The sequence below is a fragment of the Zonotrichia albicollis genome, chromosome 2 (genome assembly GCF_047830755.1).
Source record: "Zonotrichia albicollis isolate bZonAlb1 chromosome 2, bZonAlb1.hap1, whole genome shotgun sequence".
NCBI lineage: Eukaryota > Metazoa > Chordata > Aves > Passeriformes > Passerellidae > Zonotrichia > Zonotrichia albicollis.
The window spans coordinates 98,857,157-98,882,026 of NC_133820.1; the positions used below are offsets into that span (position 1 = coordinate 98,857,157).

Here is a 24,870-nt window from a genome sequence, read left to right on the forward strand (position 1 = left end):
GCTTTGTACACAAAGTCAGCAATGAGATTCCCTGCCCCATGTGAAATTTATACTGATCTACCAAAAATTCATTCGTAGGCTTTACATAAGAGATTTATGTAACATAGGTTTACATAACATAATGCACCAAAGGCTTCATCCTATGAATTTTACAGAAGTAATGTTAAGTAAACAACAATTATGATACATTTCATAAGTTTGTATTACAAAGTAATTATTTTAGTAAAATTATATTAATATAGTGCAGATTTCATTAAGGACTAATTTCAATATCTGTGTTGCTCAGCACTGAACTGTTTATGGTAGTCTTAAAAAAGAAATCAGTGACATTTGTGACAACATAGGGTTCCCTCTGGTCTCCAGAGGTGATAAAATTAATTTGCTTGTAATGTATGTTAATCATGCAGAGTCCTTGCCATGATGGTAAGCAGATGAGGGACTGGCAAGACAAGGGGCACAGTGTTAAAAGTGCTCTGCTGGCAAAAGCTGCCTCCAGTCCAGCTCTCATGCTGCCTGTGTTGACCCTGCCTGGCAGCCCAAGCACAGGCACAGCACTGCCCCTTGCTGCCAGGCAAGGACTGCCAGGAACATCTCTTCTGCATCAGCAATGGTGGCAGCTGGAAGAAAAGTACTCTGACGCCTCCAAAATGGTTATTTGAAAGGCTAAGTGTGAACATTCCTATTACCATGTTCACAATTTTGGGTCAGCAGCCAAACTCAAGCCCAGCTCTTCTGACCTATCCGGTCTGCAGCACCGTTATCCTCTCTCTGTTCTCAAATTGAGTTTTAGACCCTTCCAAGAGTCCTGAATGGGGTTATTTACTCAAGCTGTACCCACAGCTACCCACTGAGTCCCATGAAACTGAAAAAAATAAACATTGGGATTTAACATTTATCTTTATTTCTGTCTTACTCTCATTATTGTTCTCTAATTAATAAATTGGCACCAAGAGACCCATCCACTTTCAAACAGACCAGAGCTCATTCACTTCTATTAGAAACTGGGATTCCTGGCACAGGGACAGATGCTGAAATGCTTTTAAATTTGGAGGAACCTCAGCATAAATATGCCAAAGTTAAAACAGGAAAGTTGTGGGGTTTTTTACCAAAACTATTGCTGTGATATGGTTGCTGGTGTGGGTACTTATGGGGCTGACTCCTGCTCCAAGAGCTGCTCACTGATGGAAAGCCATTTTGCCTGCTGTGGCACTTGCAGTATTTTCCATATAGATGCCCTGATGAGGTCCCCAGCTGCACCATGGCCATGGATTCAGGAGACAAACCAAAGATGTTTAGTATTGTTCCCCTGAAGGCTGGCTACAGGAACACTCAGCTACTGCAGAGACCACTGAGAAATCTCTTCATTGCTCCTTAGCCAGCAGCACCAAGGCAAGGAACACAGGCTATTCATGCCCTGTTTTGGCCATGGAGAGGAAAGAAGGTGGATGCAGATGGGAAGAGCACAGCTGATGCCCAGGGAGAGCTGTTTGTATCCATGTCTGGGAGATGCACAAACAGCCCTGGGGTGCAGCTTTGAACAGGAAAAGTCAGCTTCCTCACTCAAAATTTAAACATTGCTGGTATGTCCCCATCTGCCTTTCAAAGGCCCTGAGCTGGTGGGATCTCATCCCTGGGGATCTCCTGGAAGTCAGTGCTGAGCTTGCCCATCAGTGAGCAGGGGGCTGGGATTTGCTGGAGCGAGCAAGGTGGCATTGGCAATGCCACCAGCATCGGTCCTGCCAGGAGACCTGAGGAACTGCTCTGGGTACTACAGCACTGGGCTGTAGTGGGTACTACATCCCTGCTGGGCCAGTCTGCAGAGGGGAGGCTCCGTGGTGGGGTGGGTTTGAGACCTAGAACCCATTTCTCTTAAAGTACTGGGCTCTCCTAATCACGCTGTTGACGTAGTTGTAGTCGCTGCTGCACGGGTCTGCCTCGTAGACCTGAACATTGCCCATTCTGGCATGGTAGGTGCAGATTCCCCCTGGAAAGAGTTAAGAAGTTGTTATGGGCTTGTAAGTAAGAAATAGGGATTTAAGAGCAAAAATTCGTTGCAAAAAACCACCATGCATCTCATCAAACAGGAACTGCTTGACAAAGTGCAAATTGTGCATTATTGTTGAAAAGTGACTGATTTTGTAAAATCTTTATTGCTGTAGTGAAGGAAGCCATGTCTCTCTCCAAATGCAGGTGTAAATGGAACACTGTTACCAGGAAAGGGTGTAATCAGAGGAAAGGAAGGGCAGTAGCAGAGCAAGGAAGGGAGAGTAAGAAATAGCATAGGGTGAACAAACCAGCGCACAGCATAGACTACAAGGAAACCTGGATACAACTTAACAGGTTGCCACAATAATTCTGTTGTGTTGTGATGCCTCAGTTTCTGCATTCTCCAGTGACTTTTCTTTAGTTGCTTTCTATCTTATTTATCCATCTAACAGCTATTTCTCATTGCCAGTCTGCTGGTCTGGTACTGCTTCTGTTAAACTAGAAAACTTTGGTTCTGGTTGTTATTTTGGGGCTTTGGGGGTTTATTTTGTTAGTTTGGGGTTTTTTGTGTTTTTTTTTTTTTTTGTTTTGGTTTGGTTTTTTTTTTTTTCATAAGAGATGCTGTAAAATCTGCCAGATTGATGCTCCTTTTCCCTTAAAAGTGACACCAACAAGAACACAGCACTCCCATCAGTCGGTCTGTGCCTCCCTAGTCCAAAGCTCATTCCGTACCTCTCAGCTGCCGGTCCCAGGACCAGGTAGGATGTCTCGCCCGTACTTCATTAATGGAAAGAACCAGGATATTTGAGCACTGATTTATGTGTTCTTCACTATCCCACGTCACAGAAGGTTGCACTTGCTGCCTGCTGATCTAGGAAAGACAAGCAAGAAAATGGGTTTCCCTCTGAATGCCTCCCCCTCTTCGTTGCGCTCCCAGGCTTTGACTCAATGAATGACCTTATTCAGGACAGCCTTGGATACAGAGGGATGGCAATAAAGAGCTCTTTCAAACACAGAACAGTGATTTGCTGAGATAAAGCCCTGGGGTGTGCACTACATTACTGTTGCTCACGCTTGTCACCCTGGAGTACCTGCATCAGGCCGTACTTCTGGCGCGCGCGGTCCCAGCCGTTGTCCAGGAGCAGGCCCACACGGCTCTCCTGGGACATGATGGCACCGATGAGAGCTGGATCCAAGCACAGGTTTCTGGCTACTCTCTTAATTGGGATCTCGTATCTCCTCAGGCGTGGCAGGTCTGCCTCAGCCGTCCTCCGTATCATGGCATATCCTGCTGCGTAGGGAAAGGCAGATTTACACACAGCCCTGCCCAAACCCCTCGCTTCCCTGTGAGCAGGTGTGTCAAAGGAGTACTCAAGTGTTCAAGAAATCGCATCTACATCAAGTTGGGCAGTAGGTTTTGAGGAACAAGCACAGCTCTAACTATGGCCAGGGAGCTGCTGTTCCACTAGCCAAGGATGACCAGGAAAATAGGGAGGCTTCTTAGGAAGTGGAATGCATGGTCCTCTTCTTCTGCTGCACCTCTGTGTTGCAGTGTGATGTCGTGGTTTGCCTCAGATACCCCAGGTTCCTCCCTGCCAGGTGTGTCAATCATCCCTCCTTTCCACACCCTGACCCCTGCTGAGCGCTGTCTGTCAGTCCTGGCATTCCAGAAGGGCATCAAATGATTGGCAGAATTCAAAAGATACCTTTCACCCCTGGAGAGACATTGGGCCATCCAGGTGTCATTTGTCTCCTGAGACTTCCCCCCTACCTGGTTGGTGGTCCCTCGTGCCCCTTCCCTCCCACTCTCCCCGGGTTAAAAGGAACAACAACCACACAGTTCAGAGTCCTGTTGGAGCTGTTATTGCATTCAGAGGCCTGTGTGCCAGGAATAAAGCTCTGGATCGAAACCCTCCATCAGAACCAACTCCTTTCCTTCATCCTCGCCTTAAAGCTTCTCTGCCAAGGTAAACCTGAGCTCCTGCATGCCTGGACTTGTCCCAAGCGCCCAGCTGCAGCATCCAGCTAGCCAAAGGTGTCTCTGAGGTGAAACCACCACAGTTGCTGCCTTTTGGTCAAGCAGCAAGGGCCAGACGAGCCCAGGCACATTCCATCCGGCTATATTGGTATTATTCCAATACCTCTGGAGTCAGAGAAGTGAAGTTTTTAAATGGATTTGAAAAAATTGAAGGGTGTATTACTACAGATTGTCCACATTGCAGTAACAGCTATGTTCTATCTCTAGGAAGTGGGGGCTTTTATAAAGCAAATTTGGAACAGTTTGTAAACAAGCAAGCAGGTTCAGATCTATTCTTGAACTCTCACAGTCAGGTGTCTGCCCTGGAAAAGTCTACATCCAAGGAACATGGAGATATCAGCAGTAGGAATGTGACACAGTCAGCTGTGTGCTCACAACAGGCAGTAGCACCAGGCAAGAAAGAGAGAAATGTGAAGCACACCATGCCAGCACTCAGGACCTGGCTCTGTGTATCCTACCCTGGGAGCAGACAAGTCCTGGAGGCTGATGCTAAAGTCCTGGCTGATGAAGAGGCTGTTTTAACTGAAAAGAGGTGGTACTATTTCCTTTTCCTTTAAGGACAAAGATCCTGACTGTGGCACATGAAGTTTGTCTTTCCACTTCCCATCAGGTCTGAAGGCTTCACCTGCTCTTTTGGGAGAGGAAGTGTTGCTTTCTCCCTTTTGGCTGTTTGAATAGCTGCACCACATTTAGTTTGGCAATGGCAGGAGGTAAGGCATCTCTCTGTCAGGTACAAACAAGTTGATAAATAAAGCAATGAATGATACATACCACAGTCAGAGGCTCTTACAGGTGTACAGGAGACCGTGGGGGCTTGAAGAGCACTTATATCACCATAGCAACTGTAACTCAGGGATGGAGCTGAAATATGAAACAGAAGTGTTTGAACACAGAAGGTCTCAGAGCAGTATTGTTCAAGTCAAGCATGAGAGAGCCCAGACCTGCAATCCACATCCCCTTGTGTTGGCCCTGCTTGTATGGTTGCCACTGGTCTCCATCAGTAATATTATCAAAGAAAGGTAGAGAACAGAAATTGGTTCTTTTCTAATTGAATATTGAAGCAAATGGATCTAATTACTGTTTAGATGAACATGCACCTGCCCTGTTAGGTCTAGAGGCTGGTGTGGGAGAGGAGAACCAGAGCCTCTGCATTTATTTCAGATGGCAGTTCCCATTCAATGCCCCTCAGTGTTTGGACCCACTCAGATGATGGCTGGTGGTCACTGGGCACCCTGGCTGGGATTGTCTGCTGTGTCCCTTGATCAGCTGGTGAAGAATTAATTCAGGAGAATGCTTGCCTCAGTCTGGGAAAATTTCCCTATTTCCCTTGTAACTGAGGGACAAATAGCCTCTATCAAACAGATCACTTTTGTGAGACCATTTCTGAGAAGGCAGGGAGATTGGATAAGGTTAGCTGGGAAAACCAAGAGGAGACATGGCTGTGACTCCCTTGGTTTCAGTCTCATCCTGCAGATGGTCTGCTTTAAAAGGCATATGTGGGCAGCAAGCAGCCTCATACAGCAGCTGAGGACCTTCAGCCACACCAGATCTTACAGGGCCATGCAGGAAGGGAGCCCCAGGCCTACTGCACTTCCTCTCCAAGGTCTTTCCACAAAAAATTCCCAGTGTGCTTTTGACAGCAACCCAAACCTGTCTTACCAACAAGGGCCGAAAGACCCAGCAGCAGCAGTGCAGGGATCATGGTGATGGCTCTCCTCAGCTGTCCAAGGAGACCTGGAAACACATGGTTTGCAAAACATGAAGAAATTACTGATGATTTTCAGCAGCACTCTAGCAAAGTTGGCATGCCAAAAGCTTCCACCCTGAGGCACCCGACAGGGATGGCCTTAGCTGAAGAGGAGTTGTTCAGCAGAGGAACTTTTTCCCTTTGGGGAGGTTGGTACCAGGGTTGGTTCCTTGGACTAGCAGGGGCCTTTTTTAGCCCCATCAGTTGTCATTGCTTGCTCATACAGCCCCTCCTGAAATCCCATGGTGTGTCTTTATGATGAGAACATCCACTAACTTTGCTTTAATTTTATAGGTGTTTGAAATCTAATGTGCTATTAAGTGCATTAACCCCTGCCTCCCTATTCAAAAAGGATTTTTTTTCTTGGCTCTTGGAAAAAACTTGTTTTCAAAAATCAAGAACTATGATCCTTAATACTCTGCTAAGAACATGCAAGGCAACTCCAGCATTTATCTGGTGAAATAATACTTCTCTGTGTGATAGTGGCAGATAACCACTTTACTAATAAATGTGTATGTTGTGCCTATTAATAAAATTCCAAAATATAATCAGATTATAGCTATCAAATGCAAAAAAAATTGACTGTATTTGCCTTGCTGATGAACACATTTAAACTGAGCAGCTTTTATGGCTTATAAATATTTGGGGTTTTTTTTCCCAAGAAGATTTCAAACACAAAATACACCACAAATCTTGTAGGCAATTCACACTAATCCTGTTTAGAATTATCAGTTAAACATTAAAACATTAAACATTATCAGTTTTAATAGCATATGTGGTCATTTCTCTAGACTGCGTTTCTACTGCAAACCAGATTATATGGATGCAGAAACACAAATAATCCACCAGCATCCTTGGAAAGACTCTCTTGTCCTGATGGAGCTTTTTCAGGCCTGCAATGCCCATGGCCAGATCAGGGTACACCCAGTAGCTCTGTTTGAGCTCTAACATTAAGGCTAAGTATTCACAAGCCCAGATAAACACAGTTTGATCCAACACCTATGAAATCCATCTGTGTCCCCATTGAAAGCTACAGGTTGTAGCTGTTTTCACATGCAGGAATTTTTTTCACTCCACTCCCATCACAAAACCTCACAGACCTTCTACAGAAACACCACAGCAATCACAATATTGGCAAAATGCTAAATCAAAACAAATCAAGGCTTCTGGTTCTAAATAAATATTCTTTAAGTGAATTCAGACTCACCTGTACTGAGTTGTCCTTCCTCTGAGGCAGGTCCCTTGATGACTTTTATATATATACATAGGAAAAGGTATCCACCCTATGGGCTTTGGAATGTTAATTCCTACCTATTGTGATGACTGTTTTAAAGTACACTAAGTAATATATATTAAGAGCTTAGAACTCCAAAGATTTCTTTCATCCAAAGATTTGCACAAAGGGTGGTTAGTCAGACTCAGGACAACTCTGTGAAAGGAAATAAACACTGTTTTTCCTCCATCAATAAGCACATTGATGCACAATAAATGACTTGCAGAAATTATTGAAGTGAATCAGTGGCAGAGGCCAGGCAAAAAACAGATCCATGTGGAGTCCCCTCCTTGCTTTGCATCTGGACATATTTCTGGAAGGATTGTTTTTGTCTTGGTTCCTCAATAGTTTCAGATAGGCAAGCTTTTAATTAAGTATCATACTTAATTAAGTACTATACTTTAATTAAGTACCATATGAATTTTAACAAGGACAATTAAGGAAAATCCTCCCACAGCTTCATTGTTTACAACAAACCTAATTCAGGACGGGCACTTGACTACTTTGAGAGCAGAGGCAGGGTGTGAGTTTAAGATGTGGGGAGGCAGGAGGTTGCAGCAGAAATTAGGAGGAAGAAACTGGTCTCCCAGAAACTGGAGTTAGTGGGGACACACAGAGGGGCTCTGAAAGACTTGCACTCTGCAGCCAAGACACTTTTCACATATCTAAAACATCTGAGTTACTTGGAGAAGGAAAGACAGTTTGGGAGGCCAGTGCCCTTCAATCCTGTTCTGTTTGCCGCATTTTTCTCTTCCCTGGAATCTGCCCAGCATGCATGGAGGTTAGGAAGGCAAAGATTTTCTTCTGGTTGCTTTCTCTTCATTATTTGATGCATCACAAATCCATCTATTGCCATTGCTCTGTGGGACTGATGTGGCAGGTAGGAAATGCTGTTTTGGCCAGTTACTAATGAATATGTTCAAAACCAGGCATTGTTACAGGAGGTTTGGTATAAGGGTTAAGGTGAGTGTTAAATACAGAACTCCTACTGAAACCTTCTCAAGGATTACAATAAAGCTAGGCAATAATTCTTTATGCTCAAACTTGGTATCTTCTGTGGTATTTTAGACTAGGCTATCATGTAATCCTTTTACTGGGCTTTAACATTTTGAACAGCAGAAGCTAAAGTTTGACATAATGTAAGGTGCACATCATTGTGTTGTCATGGTCTAACACTTAGAAAATGGAAACATCACATGTACAGTGTGCTTTAGTCCTTGCAAAGACAATGGCTACAGATTAAATGCTGGAGGGAAGAACAAGAAGAAGAAATTATCTGGGAAAAGCTCATACTGCACAGCTTGATGGCAGCAAACCCAGTAGGGGTTTATCCTTTCACATTACTTTATCCTCTACAGAACAAGACAATAATTTTGTATTAGAAAGAAATGTATTCTCTCAAATAGATTTTAACAATTTAGTATTAACATCTAGGTATGCTTTATAAAAACAGCATCATGTTAGTGACAAAAACTAATGTTCCTCTGTCACTGAGCCTGTGTTCATGCTGATGACTTGAGACCTTCTTTGAGAAGTAGCCTATAGTCTTAGGTAAGATTTATTTCCTAATGTGTTGTCCACTTGCTGATGGTCCTTGAGATAAAGTTTTTAATTGAAATACTGTCTTTGATACTTATTTTTCTCTTTCATTTTTTACCATGTAATCACATTTTTCTACATTTCACAGTAGTCACATGAATTCCTAATGCCTATTCTGCATTGCATTGCTCCTTATATACTCATTGAGTAGTGGATGTTATGTTTTAAATGAAAATTTTTATCTGTGCTGCTATAAGCTCTTAGGACCCTGGGACAGATTCCTTGTATTCATACAAATTCCACTGTAAGCCCAAATAAGAGGATACTTTTTCAATTGCTCCTTATATACTCATTGAGTAGTGGATGTTATGTTTTAAATGCAAATTTTTATCTGTGCTGCTATAAGCTCTTAGGACCCTGGGGCAGATTCCTTGTCTTCATACAAATTCCTCTGTAAGCCCAAATAAGAGGATACTTTTTCAGCACTGTTATGGACTTCTTCTCACTCAAACACTCTTTATCCACACAAAATTTTCCAGCTGTCTTTTAGAGTAAAAGCCAAAAGCAAGCAGCCTCTATGGAAACATGCTTATATATACTGAATGGAGCAGGGCTCTCAGCTAGTGCATTTGTCCAAGGCACCACCACCTAATGAGAGCTGCATGATGTTAGAAAACACCATCCTCTGCTAAAAGGTCTTTGTGGGGCTGTGTAAACACAGAGCATTGAGTGTAGGTGAGCCACTTAATGAGAGTGGGCTGCATCTGTCACTAGTACAGCACATATTTTTATTTTTATGATAGATTTAATTTGGAAATTTTCATCAGGAGGAATGTCAATACCTATTCTCCTTGTGCTGGGTTTGGTCAGCCCAGTGTGTGACTGGGAGGGAAGGGATGGAAAGTCAAGGAAAGAGAAGGAGTTCACTTATCAAATAGTATCTGCATCTTCTTAAATTTAAGAAGCAGGAAAGGTTCCTGGTATTCATGGGCATCCTGGCATTAAGCTGCAGTCAGTGACCACAGACACACTTTCTCTGTGATCTATCAATGACACTGTTGGTTACATTTAGGTAAAGGGAGAGCAGAGTGGACAAAAAATGTTACCTGACACAATAGCATTTTCCCCTTACATAAACTAGAAGGGACCACTCCTGAGATCTAAAGCACACCAAGGTTCAGTACCAACAGTTCTTTCCTACTCACAGATTTTCACTTTATATTTTTCCCCCTCATGCCAAGGGAAGTTTTTTACTTTCTGCTTGATGGAGAAGTGATCAAAATTGAGAAAGTTTTTTACTTTCTGCTTGATGGAGAAGTGATCAAAATTGAGCATCAGTTTGAAAAGGATTACATGCTGCACATGTTGTTCTCCTTCAGGTTCCAGGTTTTAGCATCACATCTCTGGGTGGTGAGAATACCATCTAAAATTACTTGGAATGATACTCACATTAATTATTGTCTCCATTGTGAGTTTCAGCTTGTTTCATAACATCGACAGGGAGATGAATTTCCCAGGTTGTTCCTTTTGTCTGGGATGTAATTACAGGTAACACCAGGTATTCTCAGACTTTGTAACTGCTTTATAGGGAAGCTGCCCATCACTGCTGACGTAGGTTGGATACCTACCACTAGCTGACCAGTTAAAGATGCATCTGTAGCATCATCTCAGACAAATCCTCTACTGTTGTCCTTCCCAGCTTTTAAAGGGACACACCCAATTTAATAGTTACATTTCCATAGGTTTTTCTTTCTAACATCTAGTATACCTGGAAGTAATCATAGAATCATTTAGGTTGGAAAACACCTCTAAGATCATTGAGTCCAGCCATTAACACAGCGCTGCCAATTCTACCACTAAACCACATCCCTAAGCAACACATCTACACATCTTCAAGCCTTCAAACTTGTAAGACATGAGGCTGTCAGTTTTCACTCTATTCAGAAGTAAACAAGTGCAGAGTGTCCCAATCTTTTCCTTTACCTTGCCTTTCTGAAGAATGCAGATGAGCACTGCAGTAACATCTCCCTCTGCATCTCTCTGGCCTTCACATAAAGTATCTAAGGCCAGAAGTGTTTATGAGGGAGGGAAACAAGTGTTTTCCTTCTGTTCTCTAAAATGAAGTTTTACCACAGGAAAGGTATCCTAGCAAAAAGATTACTGGATTGGATTCTATGAAAGCTTGTTCACATCCCATCTTAAACACAGGTCTATCACCTAAAGCAAAGTAATTTGAAGTTTGAGCCAAGTTAGGGTCCTGCACATGGGTGCAATCCCAAGCACAAATATAAGCAGGGGGATGAAAGGATTGAGGGCAGCCCTGAGAAGGACTTGGGGATGTTGGTTGACGAGAAATTCAATATGACCCAGCCATGTGTACTCACAGACAGAAAGGCAACTGTGCCTGGGCTGCAGCAAAGTCAGCTGGGGCCAGCTGGCTGAGGGGGGATTCTGCCCCTCCACTACACTCCACTCTCATAAGGTCTGGGCTCCCAGAGGAAGAAGGATGGGCAACTGCTGGAGCAAGTCCAGAGGAGGGTCCCCAAGGTGATCAGAGGGCTGGAGCACCTCTCCTATGAAGACAAGCTAGGATTAGGATTTTTCAGCCTGGAAAAGGAAAGACTCTGGAGAGACCTTAGAGCACATTCCACTGCCTAGAGGGACCAAACAAAAGAGTTGTGGAGGCACTTTGTACCAGGGCATGTAGTGATAGGACAAGGGGGAATGGCTTCAAACTCACAGAGGGTAGGTTTGGGTTCGGTACAAGGAAGAAAGTCTTTGTGTGAGACGCTGAAACAGGTTGCTCAGAGAAGTTGTGGGTGCCCCATCCCTGGAAGTGTTGAAGGCCACACTGTCTAGGGCTTTGAGCAGCCTGGTTTCATGGAAGATGTCCCTGCCCATTGGCTTGGAACTAAGTGATGTTTAAGGTCCCTTCCAACCCAAACTGTTCTGTGTTTTGATTATAACTATTAAGGATATTTCTGTGTGCCTGGAATTAATGATACAAAATATTGAGGACTGTTAACATTCTAGAAAACAAACAGGAAATAATTTCAGGCTTTTTCTAGGGTGGTGCACTAACAAAAGAAATAATTAGCAAGGAGGAAGTAGATCAGGAAGGTAATTAATGTTGTTCTGTGTATCAATCATCTGATTTTCATACAATGTCATCTTGGGAAAAGCCAATCATTACTGGATATTGCATGGTTTGCAAGGAAGGTAAGTTAATTTTTAAACCATTTTTATAAGAGTCACATGTTGAGGTCATACCACCAGGCGAATGATGCTTGAATGGGCTGTACTCCAAAATGCAAATTATATTAACACAGATTCAACACTGAATTGACACAGCTACATGGCAACTAGACCAGGGCTGGCTTAGTTTAGGCAGCTCAAGCCCTGGCTGTAACAATAAATCAAAACCCAAAAAGTAGCTTTAGAATATGCACCTTATGGGCTCTCTAAAAGTAAGTTTTCTTAACTACTTCCTTTCCACCAACAAGCACCCAGTATTTCTCAGTTTACGTGCACTTAAAATTGACCAAATTTGAACAAGGTATTTTTGGGTGGTGCTCTGGGATGTTATGTACTGCTTTAGCCAGTGTGATGTGTTACCTTAAATTGATGAAGTAGGTATGAACATAAGTTGCCTTCTGTAGCATATGATACAGGAACAGTGCTCTGCAGAGGGACAGGGAACAAGGAGCAACTGGCAGACCACAATGTCTTAGATCACCACAATCATATTGGACTGGCTGAATGCTGAAGGCTCCCAAGCATGATCCAAAGAACAAAAGATCTGAGTAAATCTTTTTTGTGTCAAATGTGGTGCAACTTATCTCTATTTATCCTTTAAATGTGGCTCAGGAGCAACATACTCCTTGGAGGAGTTCTCAAGCAGACTACTGTAACATCAAGCACCCTCACCTTCTGATTCTTAGAGGCTTTTCTTCAGCTCCAGATCATAACTCTCAAACTGTCACATGCAGCTCTTCTAAAGAGACAGATCAGCCACTCCTGACAGAATTTTCCTTTCAAAAAGTGGGTTACACAGCTATTGTATATGCAATGAGTACAAAAGCCATGTTATTTCTTCAGCAGCTAGTGCTTGTTTGTATATATATGAGAGATAAAGTGACAGCATCCCTCACATTGGGTTGAGAACACCAGCTTTAGCTTTACCCTTATGGGGAAGACAAAGGGATTGTCTTAGAAACTGTACTGGTCAAAGCCCAAATTTCTATACAAATTTCTGTAGAAAAGCCTTCATTTTAGTATTTCTAGATGGGGGATAGAAAAAAGGGGATTGCTTGTAACATAGGACTTGACCACATCAATTCATCTTTTGAGTTGGCCTCCCTCCAGCCCTGTGACACTTGCAGGTAATCCAGCCTACTAATGGGGTCTGAGAGCAGCTACTCAGTTGATGCGCTCTTCAGAACTTGTTTCTCATCCTGCCTCTTTCTTGGACCAGACTTCTTCACACTCTCAGATCCCAAAGCTCAGCTCAGCGCTTCACTTCGGGGTAGATTTTGCTCTGTTGCTGGAAAAGATTTCTAGCAACAGAGCAAAAGCCAGGATCAGTCAGTGATCAAGGAGTGTCCAGTTGTGTCTGCATAATTCAGCATCAAGAGCTGAACAACTGAGATCTTGTTTGGTTATTATTTTTGCCTTCTGGTTTCTTTTATTATTTCATACCAAGCATCAGGCACAGACTTAAGCACTAATCATTATTAAAATTATATGCTGAGTTCAGGCATAAACCCCATCACTTCCCAAACTATACCTGAACATTTCTCATCTCTTTGTTGTCCAACAACCTTTCACGGCTGACACATGCCAGACCAGGCACCATTTTGTGATTGGTCTAAACTCAGGAACCTTAGTCAGTCATGTCCTGACATACCTCATCCATCTGTGGTAAGCAAATAATCACATAAAACTTGCATTTCTTCTGCATATTGAGAATCATTAGCATCTCATCAATCAGTCATATGACCACTAGATTGCTGTTGATAAAGTTATCTTTTTGCTTTTCAAGTCTGTACAGCTGACATTTATTTGAGCTGGTGTTCTCTGTATTCTGACACTTGTAGCTTGCTGTCCCAGGTCTTATATCATGGGCAATTCATTAATTTAACCTGCATGGCAAAATCATTAAACTCTACCACAGAAGAGTAATTTGTTCTTCACTACTCAAACGAGATGAATTTCCCATTTCTTAAAGAACTTCCGGGTTTCAGCAAAAAATAAAATTTTGGGTTTGTTAATCTCAAAGTAATATGCAGGATGGAAGTGTAACCAAGAGGACTGTTCAGTAAAAGTTTCAATGTTCATTCAAGACAGAATATACAGAAACAAGAAAAGTTTCCATGGAAGTAAAGACTTGAAGAGAAAATCTGTGAGATTACTACTTTCAAAATAAATCTAAACTTACAGTACGAACAGTCTCAACTTCCCTTGCTACCCATGTCCACGGCCGGGAGGTTGGAACTAGATGATCTCTAGGGTCCCCTGCAACCCAGCCCATTCCCTGAGCCTGATTCTACCCAAGCCACACATTCCTGAAAACTCCTTGTATCAGCACTAGAGTATGTGTGGTCATGTTACAAGCCTGATGAAGGAAGAGGTCCCAGGAAGATTAACCTAGAAAAAAAAATCATCAGCTTAAAGTGACATGAAAGCGGAGACTCCAAGTAGGATTTGCACTGAGTTTGTAATGAGGCTTTTCACGTGTGGAACTGAGTAACCGCCACCAACGCACCGTGCTGGAATCCTGACAAGCCCACACGTTTCCACACAGCACGCAGCTACATCAGAGGTGATTTTATATTTCCACAGCTTATTCAACACAATTAGGGCTCAGTGATGACTCCTGCTGAGACACTTGTAAAAATACTGCTGGAACATTGGTTTCCTGAATTTCATGCAACTGGATGCAGGGGAAAAAAACGGGCACTTTCTAAAGCATTGTGGATTAAAAAAGTGATCAGGTTGAAGCAAGTCTCCTTTATGCTTCTCCTAGATCAATGGGCAGCTGTGTACATCTTAAGCTGTGTTCTCCAAGTGATCCTGTATGTTAGGACAGAACTGTATATCACCTGTTAGAAATCTAGCAAGGGCTCAAACAAACTTTCTGAGGGACTTTATTAATAGAGAAATTATTCCACAGCACCTAGATCTTCTTTGAAAGGATACAGTAGTCAACATTAGAATTAAAATAATTTTATTTCAATGTACATGAACAGAAATAAAATATAATTTTTTAAACTTAAAGAGATATATTGCTGGGCTGGCCCAATCACAAGTGTTCTCTACTACAAGGCAGCAAGATTGGCTAGACCCATTTCACTGCTATTTGGACCAACTGGGTTCAAAGTACCACCTCAAAAAGATCCTTCAGCACAAAGCAAACAATTTTTCTGAAAATGAAAAACAAACCCATCAATTGTTCACCTAGCCAGGAATTTTACATTGTGTCCAAGGAAGATCTCAAAACTTCTGTCTGTCACTGAAGAACAGTACACAGTATGCAGCACTATATCTAAGCTTAACGATCAAGGTTTCTCCCAAATACTTTTCTCTATTCTACTCTCTTGTACAAAGCATCTGCTATAAAATCCACACATTCACAACCACAGAATGATACAAACCCGTGAACAAGGCTTTTTTCAATATGCTTGTTGCTATGTGCTATTGCCTGCTGGATCAGCTCTGACATGCAGCATTTGTAGATGGTAAAAGGGCATTTCTCTTGGCCATTTATTTCAGAATTCACAGAAGTTATGACTGTTTTTACAACTTACAGTGCAATGCAGTTAATTTATTCAATGGCATGATATGGCACCATAAGAAAAGCAATTATTTGTTAAAATGCACAATTTCTTTACTAATAATTTTGTGGTGCTTTACTGATAATGTAAGTAATAATAAATATAAAAAGACAGCTGGAAGAGAACTTATAAAGAATAATCTTTTTTAGAAGTGTATGTTACCTCCTTTAATAATGAAAAACAGAAAAAAAACCTTGTTAGATTCAATGAAAACAACTGGAAGTAGTTCCTCACACAGCACAGTTAAACTGTGACCTCCTTGCCACATGATGTGGATGCCTGGATACCATGAGGATTTAAAGAGATTTTTCTTCTATTATTTTAAGCAGCAAACGCTCTCAGATACGGTGTTCCCCAAGCCACAGATTACTGAAACTAGACTGTGGGGAAGCATTGCTATCTGGTCACCCTGTTTGCATTCTTCCTTGTGCATCTCCTTTTAGCCACTGAGACCAGATCCTGGGCCAGAAGGACCTTTGCTCTGACTTCATACAGCAGTTTCTAGGTTACTTCAAAACATTTCATAAACTTATACTTAAGACAAAGGGCTTAAGTTCATCACTTGCCATGTCATTTAGTTAGAAGGACTAAGATTTTCAAATTACAAATGACTTCCAAAAGAGGAAAAAAATACTTAAGCTTTTTCCTGCAGTGACTCAGTTGTATAAAATTGTATAGAAAAATGAGAATTATGTGCAGATGTAATGAAAAGCAGTAAGCTTTATAAAAATCATTCTTAGAAATGTACCACGCATAAACAAAAGATGATTTACAAATATATTTAGCGGCTCTTCTAGTCATCATCAGAATCTGAATCATATATCTTTCCTCTGATGGTCTTCTTGTCCAGCTTTGTAAAGCTTGTTCCATATTTCTTTTGACTTTGAAAAGGTGGATCCATCAAGTTTCCACTACAGAAAAAGGGTAAGACAAGTTGATTAAAGCCATATTCATCCAGACAGTAAGCATCATGTCTCATGACCTGTTTCTACAGAAAAACACAGTCTAAGAGAACACAATGCCTACTTGTACCCTAAGCAGCACTGTGGTGTTGCTAGCATAGCACATCCTGGTGAAGATGGCCTGGATAACTGGAGTTAAGACAGGAGTGTGAAAGTAAACAGCACCTGTAAGTGGAGCTGTAAAATTAAAAAAGGCTTTTCCTGCAAACTGATCATGCTAAAGACGACAGTCTGTCAGAGTAAACGCTAAGTAGGGAATTACAGAGAGACTTTTCAAAACAGGTGAGGAAGCACCAGCACAAAAGAAGCTAAAATGTTGCTAACAAGGACTCTGGAGTCAGAACTGGGGTTTGCCAGAAGGCACCTTGCGCTATCCCTGCTATCTCTTCCCTGCAGGAGCTCCCACCTCAGAGTGCCCCCATGATCCTGCAGGGGCTCCCTCAGCAGCATGTGCATCCATGGGAATGGGCCTGTGCTCCCTGTTGGAAGCAGCAGGTTTCACATGAAACTGGAGCACCTACTTCTCTTCCAGCAGCGTTGTGCAAGGAGGGGAATCCCCACTGGCTGCTCAGAAACGGGTGTGCCCTGCTTTTGCTCACATGACCTGAGAGGGGTTCGCATCCAAGTGAGTGAGTGAGCGAGCAATTTGCAACCTTCTGTGATTAGCTATAAAGGGATGTTCAGAAATTTGTAGTTCTTTACAAAATGTTAATACTCTTTTGCTGATATTAATCCTAAATATACAGCCCACAGATTGCAGCTTAATCACATATGTTAACATACCACTTGAATCCTGATTTTGGGCAAATAATCTGACCTGAACAGTTTTTCCCCTAAATAAAGTATACCCTTTTACCATCTGCTATCCCACAGGTTGAAGGAAAAGAACTATTTCTAAGCTCTGAGGAGGCCTAAGCCCTTTTCAGGAACTCCAGAGAGAGGGAAGTGGGAACTGTTTCAGAACAGTTTGGAAATGTGGCTTGCATTGCAAAGCCAGGGTCTGCCAAAAGGAACGAAGAACAAAATTCCCCCACTCCACAAGGAGCTAAGAACAAATTCACAGTACTAGTTGAGTCAAGTAGAAATAACATTATGCCATAAGCCAATGTATCAACATTTAGCAAATTCAGCAGTGCTTGATACAACTCCAGCGAAGGATTTTTCCCATAAAAGGCTGTTGCATCCAAGCTGTCTTTGCATATTTGCTTTTCACTGGACTGGGAATTACCAGTTGTTTTAAAATTGTAAGTTTCAGTCATTTCACCCAAAGTTCAACAGCTACTAAGTCAAATTGACTAGTAGTTTCTTTGGCTTTAAGATACAATACTTCTTGCCAAAATTTTACCTCATTAGACATTTAAATAAAGTCAGGTAATGATATTTAAAATTTAAAGTGCACTAAATACATTCAAAACAATAGAGCAAAATTAACCTAAAACAAGAGATGACATTTGAATCAAATTGGAAAGGAAAGCAGAATTTCAGTAAATAATTCTCTGGTAAAGTTAGGCTATTGTGGTGACAGATATTTTCTACTGCCTTTTGTTCTGTAGTCTTTAACAAGGTACTTATGATGATTATATTGTACTGTTACTCAGTTTATTTACACTTATTTGAATTATTTTCCATTTTCAGTACAGTTTGTTGAAGAAAAAAGTATATTCATGTATGTAATACTGACTTAGATGCAGTTTAAGGATGACTTGCTGAGTTTTCTCTAAAGTGGACAAAAAATGCTCAGACTTCACTGCATTGCAACAGTGACAGAAAGCATCTATAGATGCTATAGGGTTACATTAGATGCATGACACTGAAGCCACATCAGAGCATCACTGCTACTCCATAAACCGCAGGACAAGAACTGGGTTTATTTTTATTACTCTACAAAAAGGACAACTCAACACTCATTACAACATCTCAATCTCTTTGGCAAGGTATTATCTTCTTTCCCTTGATGGAGCACACAGATTAAGTAACTAGATTAAACTCTTAAATGTCTTTTTTAGCACACAACATAATGAAGTTACAACCTTTCAGATTCTCCTGTCTGCAAGTTCATTCTCTTTGTACTTAATCTGAAAACAAAAGAATCACAAAACACTTAATTACCTGTAATTAATTACATCTGCACAGCCTAATCTCCATTCTAAGGTTTCTGTAGTGAAGTCATCAGTGTTACCAAGGTCAGTAAAGCCCACAACGTAGTCCTGTGTTTTCCCATCTTTTATTAGTGCTAGAGTGGGAATTACTTTGATGCGCAGTCTCTCGCACAAGAAAGGAGATTTTTCAGCATTTAATTTCAAGAATTTTGTCTCAATGTGCTTTTTTGCCAATACAGTCAAGTGTTTGTCCATTATTTGGCACCTGTGGAAAAATTAACCCAAAATATATAAAGTGTTAGAATGAATAAGCTGACGAATACGCATTTGAGAGGAAGTTTGAAATAAGCAGTAAAGAATAGTTCTATCGTGTTAATACTTAGACATTACCTCTAATAGAGAATTTAGTTTCAAGACAAACTATGTTTCAGAGGCAGCTGGATTTAATGACTAATAGAGGAACAGCTTGGAGCACCTCTACTGTATAATTATACCATCCCTTTCTCTAATTTCTTCCTAATTACCTTCCGTACACCTGGAAGCCTCACCCTCATTTCTAGAGGCCTGCACTTACTGGTGACATTTCTTTCTGTTCTTCCAGTTCAAGCTTCACTGCCTGTCAACTGGAAACATTCCTCTATAGAAGATTTCCTCAGAGAAATGTGTCACAGTGTTCTGGATTTTTGCAGTCACTACCTTCACAGCTGAGATGCAGTAACTCAGTGTAAAGAAAAAAAAGTGATTTGCACGGACTGCTTTGCACATTAGTGCTAAAGGCAAAAATCCTTGGCTTCTGTTGCCATGGAATACGAGTGAGCATACAACTACTGTTTCTCAGCCATGGGGCAGTGATGTGAACTGCCCAAAATACTTGTCAGATCAGAGATTCATGGACTCATCACCTGCAATCTCAGCTTTCTGGATTGCCTTCTCTAAGCAGTTTGGCTTAGCTGCATGAACTCTGTGATGTGACTGTCCTTAAACTTGAGAGGAGACCTGAACAGATCAAAAAAGCTGGACTGGGCAAAGATGAAAGCAACTTGATAAGGTGGCTGGTAAACCCAACACGTGAGCTTCAACCTGTTTGTCAGCATGACACACTTTACAAAGCACTTTCTCAGAAGTTCCTTCTCCTGTCTGAGCCTACAGACTTTGCTGATTCAAGAAACAAGAACCCAAACCTGTCCTGAGCTGCTTCATCTGCAGTGACAGCCTTTCACCCTCTTGAGTAAAAGCTAGCCAAATACAACTGCTTTAAAGACTTAGGAAATGTAGGGCATGGATACCTCACTGCAAAATCCAGCCTTGACCTCTTGCAATTGCTCACATGGAGGCTGTTTCAGTTTATATTCTGTAAGCTAGGGAGAACATAACACCTTTGGGGGAAAAAAAAACCCAAAGAACCAAAACCAGGACAACTGGCTCCTCCTTCAATAAACTACTCTACTTTGCTACTGCATTTTAACAGAACACATTGAGAGACCCAGTGAGGAACAGCCTACAACCCAGAACTTCCAAAATTCTTCCAAGGAAGTGGGACATCTTCGTTTGGGTTCCTATTCTGAGTCACCACATATTCTCAGATCTTGGTGTCTCACACTCTAAAAAAAGTGACAGAATCACAAAGGCACAGGCACAAAGGGAAAGCAGCTGCAACTGATTCTCTCAAAGTAAAAGGTTAAATTCTCAAGATGCCTAGACAAGATTTAGGGCATTTTTTCCTGTTTGCCAGAACCACCCAGATCTGGACTAACCAAGGCCTTTTTGAAAGGCTGCTCTTGTATGTTCTACATTTACAGACCCAACTGCCTCAAACTAAATCAATAATGAAACACAGCAGTCTCTCCAATATTGTCAAAGAGATTAAACATCTATGTTCTAATCAACTGTGTAGCAGAATATGAATTGTTATCCAATCATGTTCAGATTAACTGTAGTGGAAAAATACATTTAAAAAATCAAATGTCTTGAAAAGTGACTGAGATTTATAACGAAGCAAAGTGAATACTTCTAAAAATGCTTGTTCATGAGTGGGATTTGAAAGAACAAAAACCACATCTGTTTTTGTAGACATCTTTAAACAAAAGTTTTTTCAGCACAGCTTAGTTACTATACCTGAATGTTGTATCTCTATAGAAATGGCAAACCACATTTTTACTTTCTTTGACTTCTTGGAAAAAGTCTCTCTCACTTGGGATTTCTCTGTATTCTCCATGTCCTTTTGAAAGCCACTCCTTGAAAAACATAAAAGCAAATAATTAGTATGGAGGTTGTTAGTCTATCTGTGGTGCAAACTCTACAGCTTTTAGAAAATGGAAGAGAGGGCCTGCAGGGAAAACCCATTTCATACAGTAGTAGAGAAACAAATTATTTCCTCCCCTTTAGTTTTATTTTAAAAATACATAGATAAGGCCACCTTACTTACTTGTAAACACAAATCTTGTACAGAGCTACACAAAATTCTGCAATGCAGCCTCTTAGTAAGACAAGAGTAGTTCAAAGAATACAACAAAAACTCTTGGCATTTGAAAATTTTTATGTACACTCAAAGAACTCGTCTAAACTTAGTCAAGTAATTACATGAATTAAATACATTTTAAATTTTTTTTTACTCTATGAAAAAAATCTGTGAGAGAAAAAGCCTACTAACTCATCTGCAATAAATGATGTTTACCTATCAAATATACACTGAAGGGATCTTAACATGAACCAGTCTCACAGAAAATCATGCAAAAAACACATGTGCACCATCAGTCATAACACTGACAGAGAAACAGAATGTCACAAGCTAAAATTTAGAAGTAACTTCAAAACCTGTCTGATTAAGTGTGCAAACACAGTTTCCAAAGAGCTAATCTTCCACATTTTCAAGAAACACACTTAAAGGAAAAACCCCACAACCTCTGTATTACTAAAATGTAATTGCAGTGTATTTAAACAAGTACAGACTAATCTACATGATCAGAAGTAGTGCAGTATGACAATAAGTGACAAAAACTTTAACTTTTCAGTGGGGGGAGAAAATTTAGATAAATCACTGTTCTTAATCTTGCAGTTTTGTCTTAGGAAGGTGAAATAAAAAAAAGGTTTCCAAGTGAACCAAAGATACCCTGTAAGCTAAATTAGGATAGAACAAAGACTCTCCTGAATACTGTACACATTAAAAATTCATGGAAGTATGAGCATATGAAGAAGTCACCATGATGCAAATCAAGAACTCAGTTATCCCTCAGCAGTGATTATGCATTAATTCCCCTCTCCACAGATTTATTGTGGAATAGTGTGACAGCACACTCCTTTTACTGAGCAGTATCCTCCTCCACATTTGCACTTGAAAGTGTGTGAGAACAGTGACTTAAGCCCAAACACATGAAGAAGTTTCTGCATGAGATCTATCACATGTTCACATCCAAGGACACCTAAGTGTCATGACTTCTGAAAAAGGAGAATGATAGAATCAAATATAAACTGAACTTCTGAAGACAAGTGAATAGTGTGCCACTTTCTCTACTTCTGTGTTTACAGAACCAAAGCTGCTGGTGCTGCCTGTCCTGCAGCATCCCAGCCACACCATGATATTTCACTGCATTCCCATTTCAAAGTCTGGCACCAGCTTTTAAGGACTCCATCACAGCCAGGCATCTCCTTTCAGCCAAGCCACTTCTCCTCCACCACAATCAATTTCTTGTTTAGTTTAGCTCAGATGGAATAAGCTGAGAAACCTACAGCTTCCTTACTTATAATTCAGGTCTCACACCATATGTTACCAAAATTATGGTGTAAGCTATTGCTCAAAAAGAGCTCTCAGGGAGCATAAAGACCTCGTTTGACATGAGGTGTCAGGTCCCAAGGGAGTATTTCCTTCCTGCAGGAGGAAATGAGCAGTCACACAAAGCCAACATTTCACTGGCTCAAAAGGAGTCTGACAAATGATTCCAGCCTAGGAACAAGGAAAAATCCCATTTCAACCTTCTACAAAATACCTTAACAAGGGGGCACATATCACATGCTGTAAGTAAAAATCCAGAAGCTTCAGAAGAAGACACTTCAGAAAGAGCCCAAAGCCTTATGGTTAGGTTGCCTACAGGACTTATGCTTCCAGAGAGCAATGTTCAGTGAACAGGGACACACTCAAATCTCTGTATGAAACTCCTTATCCAATCCTTACTGTAACAACCACAGAGGTGCTTCTCTCCTCCTGTTATAAAACACAAAGCATGCACACATGGACAGACACTACCTTCCTGGATAATTTAAAATTAATAAACACAGAAGGGAGAGAAAGGGAAAAATCCACAAAACCAACCAAACAACCCCAAAACACTTAGTTCACATATACAATTTCCAAGAATTCTGTTACACTCTACACATCAATAGTCTTTACTACAGAAATTACTTGTTTCTGCTGCTGGCTCTTTTTTAGGGCCTCAAGCCTCCTCTGTTTAAGGCGTTCCAATTCATCTTCATCCATTTGGTCCAGCTTCTGTAGTTCAGCATCCAGATGTTCTTCCACAACCTTGGCTGACTGAAGTATTTCATTCTCCAGAACTTTTTGAAGGATATCCACAGAGGTATCAGCAGCCATCTTTAGCTGGAAAGTGGTCTCTGCAGAGCTGTGGAAACAGTGACAAAAAAAATAAACATACAAAGAATTTACACAAACACTTAATTTAAACTCTGATCTCTCTTTGCTTGCAGTTCACACCACAAAAAACCAAAGTTCTCTGCTATTTGAAGACAGGAGTAGTTAGCAGATAGTTCTTTTCTTTATTGCAACCCATTTTGAAGAATACTTTCATGATGAACACAGACGGCAAAGATATAAATTAAGTCCTATTATTTCAGCCCCAAAGGCAGCTACTGAAAGTGCACAGGAACCTAAAACTGCTTGTTAATAAAAAGAAGAAAAATTCATCAGTTCCAAAAGGACACCCATCCTGAGCCAGATGTGCTACTTTAACAAATATTCTGAAACAAGAAGATTCAGTTGGAGAGCTCCAAGCTGCTGGGAGGAAGTAAAGGATGCCTCAGAACAAGTCTAAGCAAAACTCAGTATGTAAGTTTGTACCAGTAGTTCAAATGCAATTACTTTAAGCCCCTCAGGCACATTAACATATATAAATCTGAATTAACAATCCTCTCCTCAGCTACAAGAAAGACAAGGTGCTCAACAGCAAATGCTCTAGGCCAATACACTGCTTTAATTAGTTCCAGAAAATTGCTAAAATTGCTATTGCAAACAGCAACCTATGGCAGCCAGCAAGAGGATTTAAAAGCCACTACCTAATTGCTGTGTGGAGAAACACAGCCAAATAATTTTCTGTAAAGTTCTCCCTGCCGGAACACATCAAAAGACACAGAACACTAATCGGAGTGCATGAAGACTTGTGACAACACAATCGACTGTACTCCCCAATAAACTTACAGCGCAGAAAATTATCAGTGCAGTGACTGACAGTCCTGAAACAGTGACAGTGCACAGTCACCCAACTGAGACTCTCAACCAGCTGACTACGGACCTGAGGTGCCGAATTTGCGTTCCAGAGTACTCTTGGCTGTGTTTCAAAGCAGGCGACCTGCCAGCGTCACTGGCTCTGGGAACACCGTGCCCACACAGGCCAGAGAAACCCTTTAGGGAGAAGCTCGCAGATTAGGGCAGCAGTGCCCGGCCCGCTGCCACGCGTGTCACCGCCACGCTCGCTCTGCCTCCCTCTTCCCAAAGCTGCTGCCCACCAAGTCTGCTTGCCTCCCACCCTCTCCTATGTTTCCAGAGGCAATGTGAACCTTGCCGGCGGCGATCAGAGGCCAGCAGGTCTCCAGGCACGGGGAGCCCCTGCCCAGCTGGGCCGAAGGGAGGCTGCTCCTCCAAGCAATCAGCAGGAAAAGCAGCACTGACCCCTGCCAGTCCCCACCGCAAGCCGAGCTGCCCAGCGCTATCCTGGCTCCCAAGCCGCGGAACTCGCCTGCCAAGAGGCTTTTCCCACGCAGCCGGTAGCCTCGGCGCCGCGGTTCCGCCGCTCGGCCGGGAAGCGGCGCCGGGGTCCCGGACGAGCGGGGCGGCACACGGGGGGGACACTGCGCAGGCGCCGCGCGCCTTCCTCCGCGGGCTCGCTACACACAGCGCCGCAGACAATGCACGCACCCGGCTCAGGATGGACTCTCCAGGGGCGGGGCGCCGCCCGCCCTGCCCCGGGCTCGGTGCTGACGGTGTCGCCGCCCGCGGCCGCAACCCCGGCCCGCTCCCGGCACCCGCCGCTCACCCTCCGCTTCCTCGCGCGCGCCGGCCGCGCCCCTCCGCCGCTATCGCGAGAGTCAGCGCGGGGCGCACCGCGCGCGCGTGGAACTCCCCCCGACGCACTGATTGGCCGCCAAAGCGGGCACGCGCCCCTGCGG

The 24,870-nt window shown here is 42.2% G+C and overlaps 2 protein-coding genes across 5 annotated transcripts; both read right to left on the minus strand.

Annotated features, from left to right (window-relative positions):
- Positions 1 to 281: 281 nt before the first annotated feature.
- On the minus strand, positions 282 to 6,336 carry LOC102061207 (lysozyme g). The gene is made up of 5 exons (XM_026793004.2): positions 5,684 to 6,336; positions 4,796 to 4,885; positions 3,078 to 3,277; positions 2,719 to 2,857; positions 282 to 1,984 (listed from the first exon to the last, which is right to left on the minus strand). The coding sequence occupies exons 1-5, from the start codon at positions 5,724 to 5,726 to the stop codon at positions 1,854 to 1,856; spliced, it is 603 nt and encodes a 200-aa protein (XP_026648805.1). The 5' UTR covers positions 5,727 to 6,336; the 3' UTR covers positions 282 to 1,853.
- An 8,456-nt stretch (positions 6,337 to 14,792) lies between these two features.
- TXNDC9 (thioredoxin domain containing 9) lies at positions 14,793 to 24,870 on the minus strand. 4 transcript variants are annotated; one of them, XM_074535787.1, is made up of 5 exons: positions 24,738 to 24,870; positions 22,874 to 23,090; positions 20,593 to 20,711; positions 18,488 to 18,742; positions 14,793 to 16,327 (listed from the first exon to the last, which is right to left on the minus strand). In XM_074535787.1, the coding sequence occupies exons 2-5, from the start codon at positions 23,060 to 23,062 to the stop codon at positions 16,210 to 16,212; spliced, it is 681 nt and encodes a 226-aa protein (XP_074391888.1). In that variant the 5' UTR covers positions 23,063 to 23,090; positions 24,738 to 24,870; the 3' UTR covers positions 14,793 to 16,209. The 4 variants fall into 4 exon arrangements, with proteins under 4 accessions (XP_074391888.1, XP_074391887.1, XP_074391890.1 ...); XM_074535786.1 differs by having other exon boundaries at positions 24,620 to 24,764; XM_074535789.1 differs by lacking the exon at positions 24,738 to 24,870 and adding an exon at positions 24,374 to 24,397.

What these genes read in the sequence shown, in the direction of transcription:
- LOC102061207 (XM_026793004.2), bottom strand. Translation starts at nt 5,726, where the DNA reads ATGATCCCTGCACTGCTGCTGCTGGGTCTTTCGGCCCTTGTTG. An exon ending in GGGTCTTTCGGCCCTTGTTG is followed by an intron (nt 4,886 to 5,683) that starts GTAAGACAGGTT and finishes TTCATATTTCAG; the next exon opens with CTCCATCCCTGAGTTACAGT. An exon ending in TGTAAGAGCCTCTGACTGTG is followed by an intron (nt 3,278 to 4,795) that starts GTATGTATCATT and finishes TTCCCTACGCAG; the next exon opens with CAGGATATGCCATGATACGG.
- TXNDC9 (XM_074535787.1), bottom strand. Translation starts at nt 23,062, where the DNA reads ATGGCTGCTGATACCTCTGTGGATATCCTTCAAAAAGTTCTGGAGAAT. An exon ending in TATAGAGATACAACATTCAG is followed by an intron (nt 18,743 to 20,592) that starts GTATAGTAACTA and finishes ATTTTTCCACAG; the next exon opens with GTGCCAAATAATGGACAAAC. An exon ending in GCAGATGTAATTAATTACAG is followed by an intron (nt 16,328 to 18,487) that starts GTAATTAAGTGT and finishes CTTTTTCTGTAG; the next exon opens with TGGAAACTTGATGGATCCAC.